The sequence below is a fragment of the Alligator sinensis genome, unplaced genomic scaffold (genome assembly GCF_000455745.1).
Source record: "Alligator sinensis unplaced genomic scaffold, ASM45574v1 scaffold534_1, whole genome shotgun sequence".
Taxonomy (NCBI): domain Eukaryota; kingdom Metazoa; phylum Chordata; order Crocodylia; family Alligatoridae; genus Alligator; species Alligator sinensis.
Window position 1 is genome coordinate 2,623,828 of NW_005842050.1, and position 22,011 is coordinate 2,645,838.

Sequence of the window (22,011 nt, forward strand, 5' to 3'; positions counted from 1 at the left end):
TTCTATATGTGAATAAAAAGAATATGGTACTAGGATTGTACTACTGATCATGTAATCTGGAAAGTAAAGGTGATTATGAAATGCTCAGGGAGATTAGAGAAGCTGATAAAATGGAACACTATATTAATGGGAGATGTCAACTATTGTCACATAGACTGGGTAAACACCTCATCAGGCTGAAATGTAGAGATAAAATTTATGAAGGTAATAAATGACTGCTTTCTACAACAACTCACTTTGTAACGCACAAGAGGAGAAGCAATTCTAGACCTAGTCCTGAGTAACATACAGGACGTGGTTCAAGAGGTATCCATTGCTGAGTCACTTATTAATAGCAACCATAGCATAATCACATTCAACATTCCAGAGAGAGGAAGTAAGCCAAAACATCCACTACAGTGATATACAGCTTTAGGAAGGCAAATTACACAAAACTGAGGAAGTTAGGTTTAAAGGAGCAGTCAAAAACCTAAAACATATGCAGGCAGCTTGGATGCTATTTAAAAATACTATATGAGGGTCTTGGATAAAGCTATACTACAAAAAGGATACCAGCAAGAACACAAAACAGAGCTGGCTCTGTGGTGCAATGGACAGCACATTGGACTTCTACAGTAAAGTGTCATTCAAAGTTTGTGGGTTCAAGTCCCACCAGAGTCAAAATATTTGGGGCTGGACCCAAAGTTAACAGAAGTTCCTCTGTTAACTTTTGTTAAACAAAGTTTTAAGACCTGAGGGGCCACAGGGTGTGTTCGTGCCAGGGCGCCCCCTCTGAATTAATATGGAATAATAACCACAAGGCATGGGCATGGCTATAGGGGAGTCTGGAGCCCACAATTAATGCTCCCTATGGGAAAGACTGGTGCCAGTTAGGCATGTGAAGCACCAGACAACTGAAGGATTCAGGCTCACTCTGGTTCCCTGGGGCAGCCTCCTTAAGCATTACAAGATATACCAAGCTTTGGCAGGTAAAAAGAGGAGGGTACCGAGAATTGGGACAGGAGTCACTTCACCAGCAGGGGGTGTCACAGTTGCCCTTGGGGCCAGGTCTTGTTATGGGCATCCCCTGAAATTAGTAGGAGACAGGTTTGAAACTAACAAGAGAAAGTATTTTTTTAATGTAACGGGTAGTGGAATTCATTGCCTTGTGGATTTCATTGCTCCAAGGAGGTGGTAAGGGTAGATAGCATAGCGAGGTTCAAAAAGGGACTAGACACATTGATAGATGATAGATCTATAGATAGCTGTTGAACAGAATGGCTGGAGATGTTTCCTCTGGCATTGCTAAACCAATAATGGTGGATGCCTTATAGGGTATTGAATAGGGGATACATCATTCTAGAGATATCTGGCTGGATGCTCTCCCTATATAGCATCCACTTCTGCCACTGTCAGACAAGATACTGAGCTAGATGGACCATTGGTCTAACCCAATATGGCACTTATGTTCTTATCCTATTCAAATATTTGTTTGAAAGTTTACTTAATGAAAAAAAACCTCTACAACCAACTCTTTATTAAAGTACATGGATCTCCATGTATAATATAAACATTTTACTCACCTCCAGTAACAATAATGTTTGCTTTTCCACAATATGTGAAGGCATTAACTCCCTTTGGGACAGAAAATTCTCTGACAGGTCTGTAATAATCAACAAATCATCTGATCAGGCAGGAAACTTTTGGTTTAGTCAGTAAAATCTATAACAATTCCTATTTGTTTTCCTATTGTGCATAATTATTTTTTTGGAAGTTCAGTAGCTATTATCAGTCATAAACTTGGATTAGGGTATGTTTTAAATTAAATTAGAATATTTCTTTATCTGGTTAAAGCAATATATCCTTTAATAAAGGTGCCCCATGCCCTCCAATAGAGTCCTCAATAGTAGTCAAGTCAACTAGCCCTTTAAAAAGAAGTAAAATATTTAGAAGATATGGGTCCCAGAAAAAAAAAGCTTCATCTTGATCCAAACAATCTTCATTCAGTTTAAGATAAACTACTGAATTCTAAAATCAGTTACCTCTGTCAGAGACTGGACTGGTTGTGTTAGTCTTGGTTTTATACTAACCAAGTGCAACCTCTCACCTGGTACATGAATATGATATATTTTATGCCTGTATTTTATGTATCACATGCTGGGTAATAAATCAGAAAACTCCATTTTTCTAAAATCAAACTCACAGAGCTGCTGCAACCAAAGCTAACATTCAAACCATGTGTACAGACTGACTTCATGCTGCCTCCTCCAAATTCTCCTTTTCTGCACCTTGTATTCCTCCCTCCAAATTCAATGGGGGTTTCAACAGTTTCAATGTTTTATTAAAATCATGGAGCTTTTTAATAAAGGGGGCTTTACAGAATGCACAATAGTGTTACAACCTGTACACAAATACCAAAACAGCCACTTAAATGGCTAGAAAAGCACTGTTAACATGCATAAAGTGAAACAGAATTCTACCATCAGCGTGAGTGTGTATATATGGTATTTACGCAAATACAAGACCAGGTTTTCCCCTCCAATCAGCATGTGGAAGAAAGTCCCTCATCTTCCACTAGCATACAAGGAAGCTCTGGCTCTGGGAGCTGCTGAGAAAATTGCTTCAGGGCAGGAGAGCTGCAGAGGAGCTCATGGCTGACACCTGTACTACTCTGGAGAGAAGTGCAAGTAGAATGCTGCTGACTTCCAGGGGAATAGGACTCAGGGTATGGGGAAATGGAGCTGGGGTTTGGGCTTAGACTCAGCTGAGATGTGTTATACCTAGAAGGATTATTTTTGGGCTACAGTTTTACACCAGTGGTTTGGGTGGGACTAGAAAGGGGTGATTTGGAGGCCCAATTAGTGCCCAGGCAGGAGGGGACTGTGGGAGAGGCAGGCACATGACCACCTTGAGCATTTATACACATACTTTTTTTCCCACAATGTGCCGGAGATCTGCTGCTTCGGAGCAGAATTGATTAATCGAGCGGAGGCAAACTGCGCTGCACCGTGTGCTGTTGTATAAGTGGCGCAATGCACGTCATTGCATAGAAAATGTCAGCGATATGCTTTTGAACTAAAGCACCTCTGAGGTGCACCTCGAAAGTGCACTGCTGTCATTTTCTCAGTACTGACGTGCATTTCATCGCTTACACAAGTGTAAGCATTGCAGCGTTGGGTGCTTTTCAAAGCACTTGATGCTGCGACGCTTGCATGTGTAGAAATGCCCCTTAAGCCTTGCTGGAGCATATATCAAGATAGATAGATCAATTGATCTCTGTATATCTCTATATAAAACATATATACAAATATATACACATATATGTATATTAACACACACACATTGAGAGCAGAACTATCTATCCATCCATTTATCCATACGTATAAATGGGTGAAGATGTTTTTTATTATTTGTCTTTTTGTTCCAGCTGATAGTTCTTTCCATTAATTCTTGTTGGGCTTTGGAATAACCATGGGTCAGAAAAGCAATAACTGGGGTAGGGGTAAACTGGATACAAAGTATCCAAAGACTCTAAACTTTTAGGAGGGTTTTTAAATTTAAAAGACATAATTTGCTTTTTCTGCACAGGAATAAATCAGTGGTTGACTATAAACTCTATGGCCCCTCTGACCTGATCCTGTGAGTTTGTGAAACTCAGTGCAGGATCAGTATCTCAGAGAGAAGACTTAATTCTTAAGTAAGGAGTAAAACAGCAGATAACCTGTCACCTGTACCACTAGTAGGTTCTTTGAGGATTTACCTTTAAAAAAACATAGAGAAATGTTATATAATTTGTCACTCTTCTTTAATGAGCAATTCCAACCTTCTCTTAGATTAAGGATGGCAAATGGATTTCCAGCATTCAGATGGTCAAGTGTCAGCCCAGGCACATCCCAGGTCCTCACAACCAGAAGCCCTTCTTGATCCCCAAAAACCTTCCTCCTTAATCCCCCTCCCACCAACAGCTCTTTATGAAGAAAAAAGCTATGTACTTTCCAAGCACCATTCACATATAAAATTACCCATTCCATGAAGATTACAATATATTAGGTCTATCCCAAAAATAAACAGCAGCAGTTGTACACTACATGGTTAATTGAGGAATCTTCATTTGGCTTGCAGCTCATAATTAAATGTCTGAGCCACAATTATGTTTGGAATGGTCAATTCAAGAGGATTTGATGCATAGCTATTCTAAGGCTCCCAGTTTTATTTTGCTATCTATTTGATTCTAAAGTTGCCTAAACACAATTTAATTTAGCTCCTGTCTTAAATTCCTTGGATAATTTTCTTCTTATACAACCACAAGACACATTTACAGTTAAAGAAAAGACACTAATAAAACATTTGCAATTAATGATACATACCGTGTGGTGGTGGTGGCAAATATACCTCTGATTATATATTTTTTTTTACCATTTAACCCTCTCTCCAACTCTCTGGACCTTTGAGCAATTTCCAGGCTCTACTCCTGATATAGTGAGTGATCTTGGGCAAATCACTCTTTTCACTTTCCCCTCCCCCCCAATTAAAAAATACACATAATACCCATAACAGAAGTTACATGCCTGAAACAGGAATCACTAGGTGAAAATTTGTGGCCTGTGTTGTGGAATAGGCAAGACTCTATTATGCTCATAATTACGGCTTCTAGACTTAAAAAATATAAATCTATGAATCCATCTTGTAAAGGAATCATAAGGCTTATCTGACATTTACAATTCTTTAAGGTTCTTAAATGAAAAGTGCAACCTAAGTGTTCTTCATTGTTTCTATTCTTGCCAAATGAGGTATGAACATATCATTTTGTTTTTTTAAACATTTTGTTATAATTTACCCCCTTACCCAAAATTACATAGAGCCACCAGTCTCACTAGCTGTGAAAAATTAGCCATGGATTGATGAGATTCATTAGTCATCTTTTATGTATGCAGCCCACGCATTGAACAAAAATACCAAGAATGCTTACTTAAATATCTGTTTTATTACGTGTTTTTAGAATGAGCATAAGAATATGTGTATAGTGTCCATATATGTATTTACAGGCAGCCCTCGGCTTACGACTTCGAGTTGCGATGAATGTCACTTACAATGTTTATAAATTGACAGCCTGTTTTGATGTTCCAACATGGGTTTCATCTTTACAACAGTCAATACTGCGTGCAGCTGGTAAATGGTGGAAGGGGAGGGGAAGGGAAGGGGCATGGGGGCGCAAATCGACACCCCCCACTGCTGCGCTGCCTCCAGACAAGCGGCCCATGCCACCCCATGCCCCCAGGATGAGCCATGGTTTTGAGAGCATGGAGGGCATGTGCCCCTGGATCGGGGCAGGACAAGCAGCAGAGTGGGGGCTATGGGGGAGCTTCAGCCACCCAAAAATTCACCGTAGCCCTCACTGCCCACCTGGAGCGCAGCCTAGTCCAGCCCTGACCCCACCCACCCCATCCTGCACAGATCCGGGGGGCACACAGCCCCCTGTGCCCTCCTGGACCAGCAGTAGGAGCAGTAGTGGGAACTGCTGGTTGAGCCACCAGATAAGCAGCATGCAGCGGTGGGAGCCACCTGGTCCCAGCTGGGCAGCACTTGCCCCAGCCCTGGTCTCAGCCCCTGTCCCTCCCTCACTGTGGGGACATTGATCTGCCCCTTCCCCTCCCCTTCCACCACTTACCAGCTGCAGGCAGTATTGACTGTCGTAAAGAAACCAATCCCCCATTTGCAACACTGTTCCTATGGGAAAATTGGTTCCAACTTATGATGTTTCATCTTAAGACATGGTTTTCAGGAACCAATTGTGTCGTAAGTCTAAGGACTGCCTGTATTTGGGAAAGCATTCAGTATTTTTTAGAACTATGATATTACAGCAGTTCACATAATATCATCAAATTATTTTGAATGAGAATCAAAAGGGACAGATGTTTTCAACAGAATTTGTGTTTAACATCTACAAAACTTTATTTCCCGAATCAAAACCTAGGGAGAAATCACAGCATGCCTTATAAGGGCTCAGTCTGTCAAGTTTTGAATGACTAATTCCAATTATATCTTAGTTTAGTTAGCCATCTTTTAGAAAATCCATAGATAACGTTAATCATGATCCCATTTTGTAATGTACTTATCTCACAAGTGATCCCTTGTGAACAATTTGTGTTCAGCATATGATATGTATGGCTCTACTTACTTGTTGTCCTCTAGTCTCTTTAAGTCATCCAAAACAAATGAATGTACGCTGTCTAAGGAGCAGGATCCAAAACAATTCAGGACAGAGATGTACTTAACTTTCACAACCCAGTCATCATGTAGTTTCCGTTTAATGCTAGAGATATACATTAAGGGGTTAGCATATAAGATATACTTGTATATATTTTAATAGACACTGCTAAATAGTACTGCATGGCTCTTGGTAAAATAACATACTCAGCGATTTCTACTTCAAAGTAAGAGAAGAGAAAGAACTGAAGTCCTCCAGCTTTAGGTGCCACAATTGTTTATGTGCATAGTAACCACTGGTACTGCACAGTCCCGATGCTGCACGGGTCATTTCTGACCCTACTGTGCAGTTGCAATGAGGTACGTCACTGTAGCAATGAGCACGTATCATGATTCGTGCCTGGCAATGTTACATCACTGTAGCAATGAGCTACGTCATTGTAGCTCATTGCTACAGCAACATAGCATCTCATGTAGATGTGCCCACAGACACTAAAAAGCAGAGATGAAGACAAAGGCCCAGATCCTATTCTGCCTATTAGATGTCTAAGACTTATCAGCTACTCACCTAAACTATGTGCCTGTTGCCTCAGATCTTATTCTACCTGAGGCACATGTCTCCTGCTCTTTTAATGGGCAGCATCATACCCTTTGATCACATCAGAATCCAGCTGAGAGAAAAGGGAAGACATTTACCTGAACTAATATGACTGAATAACTGGAGGAAGAGGAGTCTCCCATTTTTTGCCCAATCGATACTTATCTAGGAAGTGAGAGACCTGGTTTCTAGTTTCTATGTGCCTAAGGGGATTTAAACCCATATCTTCCACTTTGCAGGATAATACACTCACCCACAAGCTACAGTCTATGCAGAACTGAGGATGCCTCTGCTTCTTCCTGTTGAGGCTAGACTCAATGCCATAACAACAAAGTTTGGAGCATGAGGCAAAGCCTGCAGCGGCAGCCTGTCCTCGCCCTGTGCACAGATCCAGAGGGCACATGTCCCCCACCCCATGCTTGCCCAGAAGTGCACGCAGCAGCAGAAGCCACCCTTCCCCCACCTCTGCACCCCCCCAAAATGAGCTGCTCACAGCTCTGTCCTGTGCCCCGCTCTGGCTGGGCAAGGCTTGTTGGCACCCCTTCACTTTGGCACCTGGGGTAGTTGCCCCACTCATCCCCCTGCTCCCCCCTTGCTATGGTACTGGCTGGACTTCTGGGAACCAAGAGTGAATGACTCAAGAACTCAAAAGGACTGACTCTGGCTTAATCAGCTGGGCACTCCCCTGGAAGTTCTACTCCCAGTGTTATTTATGCATTTTATCCATTAACTATTTCTAGAGATGGGAAAGTTCCCTTGAATTTTGGCTGGATTGGTATGGATCTAGTTTTTGGTCTAAAGCAGTGGTGCTCAAACTTCCTGTCCTGTGGGCTGGATAAGTGGTATAGGGTCAGTCCATAAGCTGGATCCCAGATGGGATCAGCTTACTCTCCATTGGGTTGGTCTGTGAATGTGATCCTCTGTGCACTCAGATCCGGCCAAGAAGTGACCCCATGCACAGGGGCAGGGACATGTTATTCGGATCACAGGGCTTTACTGCAGTTAGGCAGCACGGGGCAACCAGGGATGGGCAAGTACAACTGCCACTATACCTCTGCTGCCAAATTTCTGGACCCATGGGACCCCTGCGGGTTGGATGACAGCTCTGCAGGTTAGATCTGGCCCACAAGTCAGAGGTTGAGCACCAGGACAGAGAACCCAAAACTCAAGTGGAGGTAAATGTCTGGTAGATGTCATCCTAGCTTGCTTCTGAGTCTGTGCAGTAGCCCAAGCTTAATTATCTAGGAATTATTACAGGCCAGAATGGAAGTACCTAATTAATCTAGGCTTTTTAGCAGTTTTATGGGTAGTGCATTGCATGGGTTAGGATCACACTTAGTAACTTAGATGTGCAACAGGTGTGTAAATAGCACTGGAAGTGGAACAGTATCTGGGCTGAAATTTCTTTAAATGGGAACAAAGTATGTCTGCAGCCTGCAGAGCAGCGGGTTCTAATTTCAGCTAATAGGGGGCCATACAGTCACACCAATGTAAAGTTTTAATGAAATGTGCTCATTGCATCTTATTTCATAGCAACTCTGTACACAGATCTCTACTAAGAACAACAGAACTGCTTTTATATAACAGCTAAATAATCAATCTCATTTAAACATTTTCATCGTTAAGTCACATTGAGGTTTTTTCACAAGCAAAAGCTAACCACACATTCAGGTTACATAGAATCCAAATTCTATTTTTTCAGTAAAAACTGATAAAGTATAACATCATTTCACTACAAGTAGCTCACTTTTTAAAGTTCCTTGAATCCAAGATGTGCAATTGTGATTTTCGTTTGGCTTTAGACTGCTTTAGTCCAAAGTCATCACTGGTCACTGTAAGTAGGTTGACATGACCACCATCGTCTCCCATTAAAACGTCATCCTTAGCCTGTTGATCTGATATATTCACCGTAGATACACAAAGCAGACAATGTTCCATTGGTTTGATAATAAAGCAATTATCCTGTGAAATATAGTGAGTGTTTTTTAGATATTGCACATGAGCCCTTAAACCAATTGAGCACAGCATCTATCAGACTCATCTACCTAAGGCATGTCTCAAGGTTTCAAAACTCCTATTGTGACAGCTCTTTCCTGAAATTAGAAACTCCTGAAACTGGTATACAAGGTAAAATCCTGCCTCTGTGAAACTCAAAAGGAGCTTTTCCATAGACTTCAGTTGGATTTGGATTTCATCCACAGCCTCCAACACTTAAACATTTTGTAGTAGCTGAGTGAAGAAATATAAATATAATGAAGAGTAATCGTAATAAGTAGTCTTAAGTGAAGGGTATTCAGGTTTTTTTTTAAGAATTTTGTTTCTCTATACAGAGATAAAGTGGAGTAGTATAGAGTCAATTAATCAGTGAATTAATGTAGTGGTGGTGTGTAATAAGAAACTACTGTAGAATCTCAATTTTCAGCCAATATACCCAGACAACCAGGAATCTAGATTATCAAGAGTCAAGAGAGGGTACTAGTAACACTGCAAGTCTTGGCAACTTTTTGTTAGACTGGGGAGGCTCCATAGGGGATTTTGGATAATTAAGATGTACTGATCATTAGTTTTATAAACTCATTTCCTCTGATATTCAAGAGATCAAGACCTTGCCAACACTAGCTGTCATGTTCATGTTCCTTGGGAATGAACTAGATGTCACTCTCTGAATTTAGGAGATGCACTTCAAGGAGTAAATGGCACAGTATGGGTGAAGGCATCAGAGCGACAGAACTAAAGTAAAAGACCTTAATATGGGTATCCCTGGAAACTGAGGGCTTGAGGATAGTGTTGCTGCCCACTCTGCAAAAGGACAGAATGACCCGCCTCATGGAAAGAACGGCCTGAGGAAAATTCTGTGAGGACCAATGCTGTCAGCTTTCTTTGCCAGGGGGCCCAACTAGGACCATGAACCATAGACCCCTAAACTCAGTGGAAAGACAGTCAGTCCTTAAATAAGGTCCAAGAGAAACATCTTTGGTCTGCCTTGTTTCCTTGTTTCTTTCATTCCCTCACATAAGTCACGCCCCATTGAGAACACAACTAATGTGAACAGGAGGACAGGGGCAAGCTAAACATCCTTGAAAACCTTGAAGTATTCTGTAAGGAATTCAGAAGAAACTTCAAACTTCAGAACAACATTTTCAAGATCAAGATGCTTGCCTCCATAAGAAGAACTGAAAAAAAATAGAAGAAGTTGGGGGATATTTCTTTTAAATTATCAAGCTAACCCAAAGGAGCCAGTATTAAACTTATCTTGAAGACTTGTCCTTTGATGGGTAGAGTCACAGAAAATTAGGGTTGGAAGGATCAGATCATCTAGCCCAACCCCTGCTCAAAGCAGGACCATCCGCAACTAGATCATCCCAGCCAAAGCTTTATCTAGCCGGATCTTACAAGCCTCCAAGGATGAAGATTCCCCCACCTCTCTGGGTAACCTGTTCGGGTGTTTTACTACCCTTCTAGTGAAAAGGTTTTCCTAATATCTAACCTAAATTTCCCTTGCTGCAACTCGAGACCATTGTTCCTGTCATCTGCCACCACTGAGAACAGTCCAGCTCCATCCTTTTTCGAACCCCCTTCAGGTAGTTGAAGGCTGCTATTATGTCCCCTCTCAGTCTTCTCTTCTCTGGACTAAATAAGACCAGATTCCTCAGTCTTTCCTCATAAGTCATGTCCCCTGACCCCCTCACCATTTTTGTTGCCCTCCACTGGACTCTCTCCAATTTGTCCACATCCTTTCTGTAGTGGAGGCCCAAAAATGAACACAGTACTCCAGATGTGGCCTCATCAGTGCTGAATAAAGGGGAATAATCACTTCCCCTGACCTGCTGGCAACACTCCTACCAACGCAGCCCAGTATGCCATTAGCCTTCTTTGAAAGAAGGGCACACTATTGGCTCATACTCAGCTTACTGTCCACTGTAACCCCCAAGTCCTTTTCTGCAGAGCTGCTGCCCAGCCAGTCAGCCCCCCGCCTGTACTGGTGCATGGGATTATTCTGTCCTAAATGCAGGACTTTGCACTTGTCCTTATTGAACCTCATGAGATTACTTTTGGCCCAATCCTCCAATTTGTCTAGGTCACTCTGAATCCTAGCCCAATGCTCCAGCATATCTATAACTCCCCGCAGCTTGGTGTCAATTGCAAACTTGCAGAGGGTGCACTCTATGCCATCTTTCATGTTGTTGATGAAGATATTAAACAAAACTGGCCCCAGGACCAACCCCTGGGGCACTCCACTTCCTCCTGGTCTGGTGATAGTGGCTGCCAACTAGACATCAAGCCATTAATGATTACCCTCTAAGTCTGATGATCCAGACAGTTTCCTATCCACCTTACAGTCCATTCATCCAGTCCATATCCTTAGCTTGCCTGTGAGAATGTTGTGGGAGACCCTATCAAAAGCCTTCGTAAAAATCAAGGTTTACCACATGCACTGGTCTCCCCACATTTGCAGAGCCAGCCACTTTTTCATAGAAGGCAATCAGGTTGGTCAGGTATGACTTGCCTTTGGTGAATCCAGGCTGACCATTCCTAATCACCTTCTCCTCCAAGTGCTTAGAAATGGATTTCTTGAGGATCTGCTCCATGATTTTTCCAGAGACTGAGGTGAGGATGACTGATCTGTAGTTCCTTGGATCTTCCTTTTTCCCATTCTTAAATATGGACACTATGTTTGCCCTTTTCCAATCACCTGGGACCTCTCCTGATTGCTATGAGTTTTCAAAGATGATGGCCAGTGGCTCTGCAAACTCATCAGCTAACTCCCTCAGCACCCACAGGTGCATCCTATCCAGCCCCATGGACTTGTATATGTCCCACTTTTCTAAATAGTCCCTAACCTGTTCTTTCACTGCTGTCAGCGGCTCACCTCCTCCCCAAACTGTGCTGCCCAGTGCAGTAGTTTGGGAGCTGACCTTGCCTGTGAGGACTTAGGCGAAGAAGGCATTGAGCACGTTAGCCTTTTTCTGCATTCTCTTTCACAAGGTTGCCTCCCCCATGTCCCTTTGGCTTTCCTGACTTCATCCCTGCATGCCCAAGCAATGCTCTTATATTCCTCCCTATTTATTTGTCCAAGTTTCCACTTAGAAGCTTCTATTTTGTGATTTAGTTTACTGAAGAGATCCCTGCTAAGCCAAGCTGGTCTTCTGCCATACTTGCTAGTCTTCCTGTGCATTGGGATGGTTTGTTCCTGCACGCTCAGTAAGGCTTCTTTAAAGTATAGCCAGCTCTCCTAGACTCCTCTCTCCCTCAGACTGGCTTCCCAGAGTATCTTGCCCATGAGTCCCCTGAGTGAGTTGAAGTCTGCTTTTCTGAAGTCCAAGGTCCTTACTCTGCTGTTCTCCATACTTCATTTCCTCAGGATCCTGAACTCAATCATCTCATGGTCACTGCTGCCCATGTTGCCATGCACTACTACATTCCCCACTGATTCTTCCTCATTTGTGGACATCAGGTCAGGAAGAACATGGCTCCTAGTTGGCTGCTCCAGCACTTACACGAGAAAGTTGTCTCAACACTCACCAAAAACTTTCTAGATTGCCCTTCCAGCAGATGTCAGGGGGATTGAAGTCCCCCAAGAGAACCAGGGCTTGTGAATGGGAAACTTCTGTTAGCTATCCATCTGAAAAAAGCCACATCCACCACTTCCTCCTGGGCTGGTGATCTATAGCAGACACCCACTACAACATCACCCGTGTTGTTTTGCCCTCTAACCTTAACCCAGAGGCTTTCAACAGGCCTATCTCCAACTTCATACTGGAGCTCCGCGTAATTATCCAGCTCTTTTACATAAAGTGCAACTCCTCCTCCTCCTCCTCCTCTTCTCCCCTGCCTGTTCTTTCTAAACAGCTTATACCCATTCATGACAGTGCTCTAGTCATGCAAGTTATCCCGCCAAGTCTCTGTTTTCCCAATCATGTATTAAGTAGAAGACTCAAATCCTATGAAACTATAATCTGATAATGCCATTCATTAAAAATATGGGTAAGTTTGGGAATCAATTTATAGAACAGCATATATTTTCCAGCTATGTCTGGCAACCTAAAGAGTTACTTGTCTTAAAGGGAGTCTCATTTTATTTATTATCCTTTGTATAGAAACTCAATGTCACTTAATGGAGCTTGCCCTGCTGATCAGTGTAAGGGGGTATAATGGAAATGTAGACGAAGATTTAGTGAACTACACTTTCTTTAACATTTGAAATGATCCAGCACTGTACCTGGCAGCTGCCTTGTGATTTATAATCCCAGATGATAACAGTTCTTTCAGTTACAGCCACCACCCGTTTGAGCTGAGTAAGGTAGTCGCATCCAGTAATCCATGAACTATCCTGGTGAAAGAAAAAGGACTGTTGAAATATCTTGTGTTGGCTAGTATCCCTCTGTCTGAAAACAGGCTGCCTCAGTGTGGCAAAATGTCATGCTCCAGGCGTAGCTGGGTCATTTTAAAAGGTTGATAAGGAGTCTATTACAGCCTTAGGCTAAGTGCAGAGGTGAGTGCTCTAAACCCGTGGAGGAAATGCTCTAAGGATCATGCTTTGCTCAAAGCATGCTAGATTATGTCAGGACCGAACAGAACACACATGCACTTTTTGGTTCGGGGAAGCAGGGGGCCTCAGAGCCTGCCTGTACTGGCTAAGGCTGACCATTTAACCTGACCATCTATGCTGTACTTCAACCTTGATGTCTGTACCCCAAATTCATGTATATTTTTTGGCTTACATTTACAGTGATTGCATGTCCTGTTTTCATTGAGACTGTCCTGGGACAAGTGTTCTGTCAGTTTGCTCAAATGAATGAAATGAAAATGAATGAAAACTTTTGCCTGTTTTCAGCAGGTGTTTTAAATGGATGTTTCAGCTGTGATTGGAGCTCAGAGATGGCTGAGAGCGCTGGAAAGTGGGTGGTGGCAGGGCAGAGCATCACATTTTGAGGCTAGGGAAGAATGGCTATCCTACTTATATCTTCCAAGCACACCTACTGGTAAGATCTCAGACCATCAGAAATAGAGAATCTTTATTGCTACAGTGCAGAAAGAGTGACCTGCTGAGTTCTTCCATCTCTGATCTACACTACAAAGTTTCCCAACTAGGCTGGATAGCAGTGTGAAAAGACCAGGCTTCCTCACCAGCAAAATCCCTGGTGGGGATGCAGCCATGCTGACAGAACATTTGTGTTGCCTCAGCTTCTCTCATTCAGGAGGTGGTATAACTATGTCCCAGAAAAAACCATCTGCCAGCACATGCTCAATCTCCACTTGAGGACCTGCCAACATTGCTGCGACTCAATAAATATAATAAACAGCTCTTAATGCTTTAGGCAGATGTGCTGCACATCCATGTTTAAGCAAAAGAAATTCCTATAGGAACAGGTGCTTGGCTCAGAAGAGAAGACATTGCTAGGTTAAGGCTTCTTACATTTCATCTCTACTATAATGGCACTTGCTGAAATTAATTTAAATTGATTTTATGTATGAAAGGGATTACATGGAATGATTAATACATAGCAACCTTCTTTTATGAAGAGTCAATAATTAGAAAGATATACAATATGTCTATCCATCTCCATTTATGTGTCAAATATGAATGGGCCTCTGCGCAAAGCACTTACTCAATGTCCCTGAGAACTGATCAAAGATTAAGGTTTTTCATAATACTGGTAAAAAAAATTTTGGCAAAACAGAAAACGTCTTTTTCAACAAAATCTATATTTTGTAAAACTTCAATGAAAACTCACATACTCCAAAAAGTCAGAAAGGAAAAGTATTTCACTTAATTTTCATTCCTGAAAAGATTTCAGTTTTGCTATAATTTTATATAGTACGTAGTAGTAAGCACTTACTACTACCATTATCAATAAGACATATATCATTATATACTCATGCACATGCACACAGGCCATGTCTACATGTACGGCACAGTTGTTACTGTGTTGTTGTTTAGTCCTTTCATAAGCAAGTATTAAATGACCACACAGTAACCAGCATTACTACCCAGTACCATTTCCGCATAGTTTTTTTCTTGACACCACTGCACAGTAGCAATGAGTGCAGTAGCATTGAATCATGGTTAGTGCCTGGCAATGTTACTGCATGGTACCAATGAGCTATGATATCTCATGTAGATGCGCTCACAGGAGCCAATTTAGGGAGCCCTTTGATTCCTGGTCCATCCAAAGTGTAAGACCAATTGAATGGCAGTGTCAGTAGCATTTTTTTCAGGAAGCAGTGAGGGTCACTTGACTTCATGGTTCATTGTAATCTACCCAATTCCTTCTAAACTCCTCATCCAATAGGTGTTAATAGCCATCTCTCCTTTTATTAACTATCATCGTTCCCACCTCCCATATACCCCAGGTGCGTAGGGGAGTTTTGCCTAGGGCATAAAATTCATTAGTTATGTCTCTCATCCTGCCTGCTTTAGGTTCATCAGAAAACCCTAATACAGGAAGAAGCATAGGGCAGAACCCTGGTTGAGAAGCACTGGGATAAGGCAGAGGCAGCACAACAGTGGTTCTCAACCAGAAGTACCGCCAAATTTAAAAAAATAAATTATGGAGTGGTGCCTAAACTCTTAAAAGGTTGAGAATCACTGGGATAGTGTCAGCATTGTACACAAAGCATTTTAATTTCAGAAATCTCTCTCTCCTGTCTGTCTTCCCTCCTGTTAAAAATTCTTGGTGGTCCAGTAAACAACAGTGGGAGATTTGTCAAAGTGTATAAGAAGCTGAGGATACATATGACAAGTACTATCAGAGACTTGCATCACAAGGAAGAGAAAAAAGGTGGTAGGGAAGGATTACAGAGCTACAAGCCCAGGGGCAGAGCTGAAGAACAAGAACTTCAAACAGACCATTATGAATTAGCAGAGGTTCTACAAGCAATGGAAATTGAGACTGATCTGCAAGGAGCAATATATTTCTGTGGTCTAGAAATGCTAAAACAAAGTAAGAACAGCTAACAGCTTAGTTGAGCTCAACCACACAAAAAAAATTATTAAAATTAATAGCAAAGGCTTACTTGGGCATATAAATAAAGAGAGGGAAGAAGTAGGGTCACTAGATGTTGAAGATGGGGTGGAGACCAAGAACAACTAATGAACAAATAATTTGTCTCATCTTTTAATCAGAATGAAGCAGCAATGGAGGATGCTGGTGGAGTACTGCACAGCAATAAAGATATGATCATAGAACTTACAATATGTGAAGTGCAAGAAAAACTTAGACTGCTTCTTGTCACAAAATCTGGGGGTTTGGGTAATCTGTATCTTAGCATATTAAAGGAACTGGCACCTAAAATAGCAACATATAAAGCACTGACTGCCCACTCAAATAGTACCCCAAGACTGGAAAATACTTATGGAAATGTGGCATTTTATTTCCCTTTTTGGATCTAAAGGACAGATTTTTAATTGCGCAAAAAATGCCAACAATATTATTTGAATTGCTGAATGCACATAATTACTCTTGCAATAGAATACATAAGTGTGCATGAATAGATTGAGCATGCACAATAAGTCATCCACTGGCTAGGGCAGGGGTAGCCTAGAACCCATATCCCCAGATTCTTGGGTAAGTGTCCACACTACTCAGCTGCTGGGACCCAGCTATGCATACATGTGTCTAGCTGCATATGTGTTTGGCCAGTCTGAAGCTGTACTGTGCATGGTCAGTTAATGTACACAGGCCTTCCTATCCAAAGCAGTATGCAAAAAAGGCCAGGTAGATGGCTATAAAATTGCTATTGAGACATGCAAAGAGAATTCCATCCACAGTGCTTATTTTAAAAAAAATGGAGAAAGAGCAATCTGCTACACAGAACTTTTTTTGCACATCTTGGCATGGTTATAGAGTCCATGGTTCCCCATAATAAACAGAGATGACCACAATATTTTTTAAAAGGAAGATGATAAAACAGGGCAACTTCCAGGAAAGGGGTCCTCTACTTACACTTGAGCATGTAAAGCCTGCCTCCCTTTATTTGTTTGCTTTCTTACTACTTCATGTCAGCAATTGGTGGTTGCTTCATTGTAAAAAAGGAGTAAGGGAAAGAAAAGAGCCCCCAGTCTGCCAAAGGGGTGAACAAGTGGGGAAAATAAAAGCAAAACAGAATATCAAGGAAGAAACCTGTGAGAACTATAGGAAAAAAGAGAGACAGTCTTATATCAGCACAGTAATGGAACCCATAATGCCAGTAGTTCTTATAGAAAAGTTTGAAACAGGTGTCTCTGGCAGCAGGCCATCCTGGATCCAGCACCATGAAAGATATCAAATGGCTTCTGGTTCAATAAAGAAAAAGCAAGCATACCAGGAGAATATCCTGATATATGCCATGGGGAAGGCAGCTCCATACTCTACCCTTCAGCAAATGTTAAAACAAAAATATAACAGAGTGAAAGTGACTTTTGATGTCTATTTTGTAGCAGAGAATATTATATTTGAAAGGATCAAATTTAAAAGCAGGTTCTAAGAACACGGGAACAGCAGAAGCTTTCATTACTACAGTTCAGATTCTTGCTGAACACCGCAGATATGGATTATTAAAAAAGAATTAACAGCAGGCAGATTAGCTATTGGTGAAAGAAGCACCAGCTTATTAGCACAATCTCAGTTAGATCCAAATCTCATGCTAGCAAAAACTATTAAAAAAAAAAGTACCCAAGAAATCATAAAACAGCAATGTGACTTAACTGATCATCATAGCAGGGAAACTGCACCAGACAACTCTGATTAAATCAAGAGGAGAGGCAAATGCAATAGAAACAGAAGAAAATGCTCCCCCAAATTTATGAGGGGCAAGAAAATTTACCCAAAACATCCAACATCATCAACAATCTATATAGTGCTGCAGCCTAATCATGCAATTACAGACCGCAGTAGAGGTCTTCAAAAACCTGTAAAATGGGGGGAAAATGCCCATGTCCAATAACTAGGGCCATTACTCTGTACAAAGAGACTTGATAGACCTTGCCAAAGAGTAGCAACAGATTTAACATATTTTCTTACATGCAGCATGCCCCCAAATAAAACATGCACATTGTTTTTCAAAGGTAGAATGTAAAAAAAAAGATTTCCTCAGCCATGTCTGAGTGTGACAGAGTAACTCTTCCTGAAAAAAAAAAGAGTCATCCCAGGAGACCTCCTGCCACACCAAGAAGTGCCTGCTGCCTTACCAAGACTATTTCCTGTGACTTCAACTCCTTAAATACTTTAAATGTTTAGGAAGACATAGTAAATCACAAGGTTAGGCCACAGGCCCTTGTAAAGGCAGCAGAAAGATTGTTAGTTCTTTAGTGTAAGTATCTTTTTATATAAGTTCCTGTAGATAAAGTGTTTCCATATCACAAGTCTCATCAAGATACTACTGGCAGGCACAAGCTACAGTGCTCTGCCAATAGCTAGGGCTCTGAGAAGGTTAACCCAGGACTGCCATGTTGACAGCCATGTTGGAAGCTGTATGGAATGTATAGTATTTCTAGGGTTGCTGCTCTTCCAGTGAAAACAGCTTCCCCATTTAGGACAAACACTAATTTTAGGGGGTTACATTTTGGAAGAAAGGTGCATGTGGTGTGTGAGAAATTATGGTATGTTTTCTTGTAAAAACACACATATTACTGAAGTTAATTACTCCTGTTACTATAGTGACTTGCTCTGGTTCCATAGGCTTCATCAGTGCTCATCATCCAGAGATAAAATGTATCATTTGTAAGACATGGGTTTCTTGAAGTTCCCATATCAGCTAATGGGACTCAATATACCTCTGGAATATTTCTTAAGTTCTCCCAAAACTTTGATTTCAAACCTCCTACCTTAAATTAATGGTATGCACTACCTCCATGCCAACAGGGAAGTGGAGAGAGAGTAGTGAAAACTTCAAAGACTTCTGTAAAAATCACTGGACTTTACATATTAATTTGGCATATTGGCCCATATCCCTTACATCTGAATTATCACCAACAGAGCTTCTGAAGGGGGGTGATCAAGGACATCTTTATCTGCAGCACCAATACAACTAAGGGTAGGTCTACATGGCCACTGACATTCAAGTAAAGGTGTGATGGAATCTGATCCATGATCCCAACAACTGTGCTCTCTACCATGATATACATACATGCCAGGAGGTGTAATTGTGGGATCAGTGATGAGATCCCAATTGTGTCCAATTGCTGCTGCAGGGGGAGCCCAGAATCATGATCCCAGCCTCCCCCTGCATCAATAAGCAGCAAGTCAGGTGCCCAGTGTGCCCGTGGCTGGGAACATGAGTCATTTGATCGGCTCTTCCAACTGTGGGAGAGCATCAGAGCCCTTCACTCTAGTGTGCTCCGATGGCTGGGAGCACCATCCATCTGATCAGCACTCCCAGTCATGGGAACGCATTGTTCTGGTGAGGTCCCAAAGCTGGCAGCAACAGTTAGCTGATCAATGCTGTCAACCTCAGGAGTGCATGGGAATCCTTCCAGGCTCCAGTGCACTCCTGAGGCTGGGAGTGCTGATTAACTGATTTACACTGACCATGAGTTCAATTGAAGGGAAGCAGCCACAAAGCTATTACACAAAATACATGTAATAATATTATAGCTTAGTGAACTCCCTGTTTTATCATGCCATTACTTGTAGGAACGTGTGGCTGAGTTACTAATTAAGATGCGATTAACTGGTTAATCCCATTTTAAGTATGACTTCTCCAAGGGCTCATGATACAATGCAATGCTGGGCAGAGATACCTAAAATTACTCAAATACTGGAAGAAATGTAGCTGCATTAATGAAGTGTGAATACACCCTTATTCTCAACAGAGTGCTATGCTAACAGCTATACTGCGTCTGGTGACCAAACCAGTTTGTCCTGAGCTGGCTCAGGTATCTCTGCACAGTGCAGTGTAGACATTCTCTAAGATGCTGAAAAAACAGCAGTAGCAATAACATTTTCTTGTTTGGAACAGTACAAAGCCACTACTTGAATTAACATAAGTGAACAGAGTTTGGCTCAACAACCCAGATATCTGGAACTTTTCAGAACTTGGCAAGAACTCTCAGGTCTTGATTAATGGAGAATCCAAAAGGACTTCTCCAGAGGAATCATTTTCATTTTCCATATTCCCAACACAAAAAGGAGAAGGGGAGATACTCTTCAGGTAAACTAGTAGGAAAGGAACCCACTTCTCAGGGAATTTCAGAAAAAAAAAATCATAGTAAAACTCTGAAGTGCACCTGCTGCAGTCTTATAATGGCTAAATAATAACCTTATGACATTATTTCATCCTTCTTACAGGCCATTGTTGCTGACTGAAATGCCTCTCCCATGACTCCTACACATTTTCGCCTTCAACTGAGTGGCAGGGTACCTCTGAATTTCTTCATTTTCATGGCTTCCATGAGCTCTGAGACCATTGTGATAGACTAATAGTTTTTCCCATCATTAATAAATGGGCCTCATCTGACAAGATTGTAGGAAGGAGCAACTGTCTTTCCTCAAAGGATATTACTCAGGAAGAGAAGAAACAACTGGCTTGCCACACGGTACCATCTCCAGGGGTGGTTGTAAAGCCGCTGGAGACCAAAAAAATTTCTGCAACCTGTTCTATGGGCAGCCTGTCCTGGTCTCTTCTGCCATGTCTTGATGTTAATAGGTAAAGAGAAAGCAGGAGGCAGCCCTGGCCTTACCCTAATAGCCACCTGGTGACTGAGTTCAAGGCCTTATGGGCTAGTTGCATGGCTCTGTACCACCCCTACACCACAGCCCAAACCCCACAGACAGCATCATCATGGATGTTCTCTTTGTCACACGCTTACATTCATGCAGCCCTCCTCTGGGCCCTCAGACCACTTGGTCTCTCACACAGTGCCACTCGAGTCTCCAGGCCCCTCAGTTCCTCCCTCAGCCACTCTCTAGGCTGCCAGACCCCATGGTCCCTTGCTCACCTCCCCTCTGGGCTTTCAGATCCCTTGGTTCCTCATTTGGCCCCTTCCTGGGTCCTCAGACATTTTGGCCCCCCAGTCAGCCTCTCTCTGGGCTGCCAGGCCCTTTGGTTTCTCCCTTGTCCCTCTCTGGGATGCCTCATCCTCTGGTCTCTCCCTTGACCCTTCTTTGGGCCTTTGGACCCTCCTGTTCCCCCTACACTATTCCCAGCCCCTGGGCTGATGGACCCTCCTGGTCCCAGTCTTTCCTGACCTTTCACTGGGCTGTTGGACCATTTGGGTGCGCCTCTTCCTTGGCCTCTACCAGGGCCTCTGGACTATCTGGTCCTGGTCTTCCTTGGCCCCTTGTCGAGCCTCTGGGCTCACATGGTCCCACTCTCCCCTGGCCCCTCTCTGGGCCTCTGGACGCATAGAGTTCCACTCTTCCTTGGTCCTTCCTTGGACCACTGGACCTACATGGTCCTGCTCTTCCCTTGTCCCTCTCTGGGATGACCTTTTGGAGATATAGACCACCTGTTGAGGTAGCATTCTCTCAGCAGGGTCCAGATCTTACTGCTGGGCTCTTCTCAGGGCTTGGGCTTATATTTGCTCCAAGCCCAGCCCTAGTCCAGAGTCAGATGACTCCATCCTGAGTCAGGCTTAGCCTCACCTGCAGGCTCTGTGGGTCAGCTGACTCCCAATCAACCCTTGCCCACACCTGCTGGTAGTGTTGAAGGTTGCCTGATCTCTTAAATTGGTAGTCCAAGTTCCCTGCCATATGGCCCATAAGCTTGAAATCAGATGCAAGTATTTAGTTTGCTGGTTGGAGTTTGGTTCCAGAACAAAGGCTGAGAACGTTTGCAAGTTCTTCATCACTAGGTACTTCGAAAGAATGAAGGGGTTAAAATAGGAAGTCAGGTAAGTTCTGGCCATAATGTAATGGCATGTAGGACAGCACAGTAACTGTTTTACAGGCAGTTTTCAAAGTCCTAGAGATAAGTTCCCATGGTCACCATCCTAGCCTTAGTCATTGGGTAGAATTATGGTCATTCTAAATAATGCATGTGAATATATAGTAACACAGCTCTTCCTTTTACTTATCTTTGAGCAGTCAGGTCCTGTTGATTTGAGAAAAGTAAAAAATGCAGTCCTGAAAAGCAAAATGAAGTCCTGCTCTCAGGTGTTGACTCAGGATATCATTTGCCTCATTGCTTGAAGAGGACAGGGGTTGTTCTTAAGAGGTGAAGTAGTTTACGACACAGCTATAGTTTTTCAAGGTAATGCCATGCTTCAAGCAGTCAAGAAGGTCACAGATAAGCGGCTTAAAACATGG

General features: G+C 42.5%; 1 protein-coding gene and 1 non-coding gene across 2 annotated transcripts in view; one reads left to right on the forward strand and one right to left on the reverse strand.

Moving 5' to 3' along the window:
* The window catches only part of WDR64 (WD repeat domain 64), a 155,899-nt gene that overhangs the window by 105,222 nt on the left and 28,666 nt on the right, over positions 1-22,011 (reverse strand). The window contains exons 6-9 of the mRNA XM_006022889.3: positions 13,005-13,115; positions 8,532-8,746; positions 6,158-6,292; positions 1,563-1,642 (exon numbers count right to left, since the gene is read on the reverse strand). Of these exons, the coding sequence (XP_006022951.1) occupies positions 1,563-1,642; positions 6,158-6,292; positions 8,532-8,746; positions 13,005-13,115 (541 nt within the window). The remainder of the gene's footprint in view (positions 1-1,562; positions 1,643-6,157; positions 6,293-8,531; positions 8,747-13,004; positions 13,116-22,011) is intronic.
* TRNAR-UCU lies at positions 576-660 on the forward strand. The gene is given in 2 exon segments: positions 576-612; positions 625-660. It is a non-coding gene; the product is annotated as a tRNA-Arg (tRNA).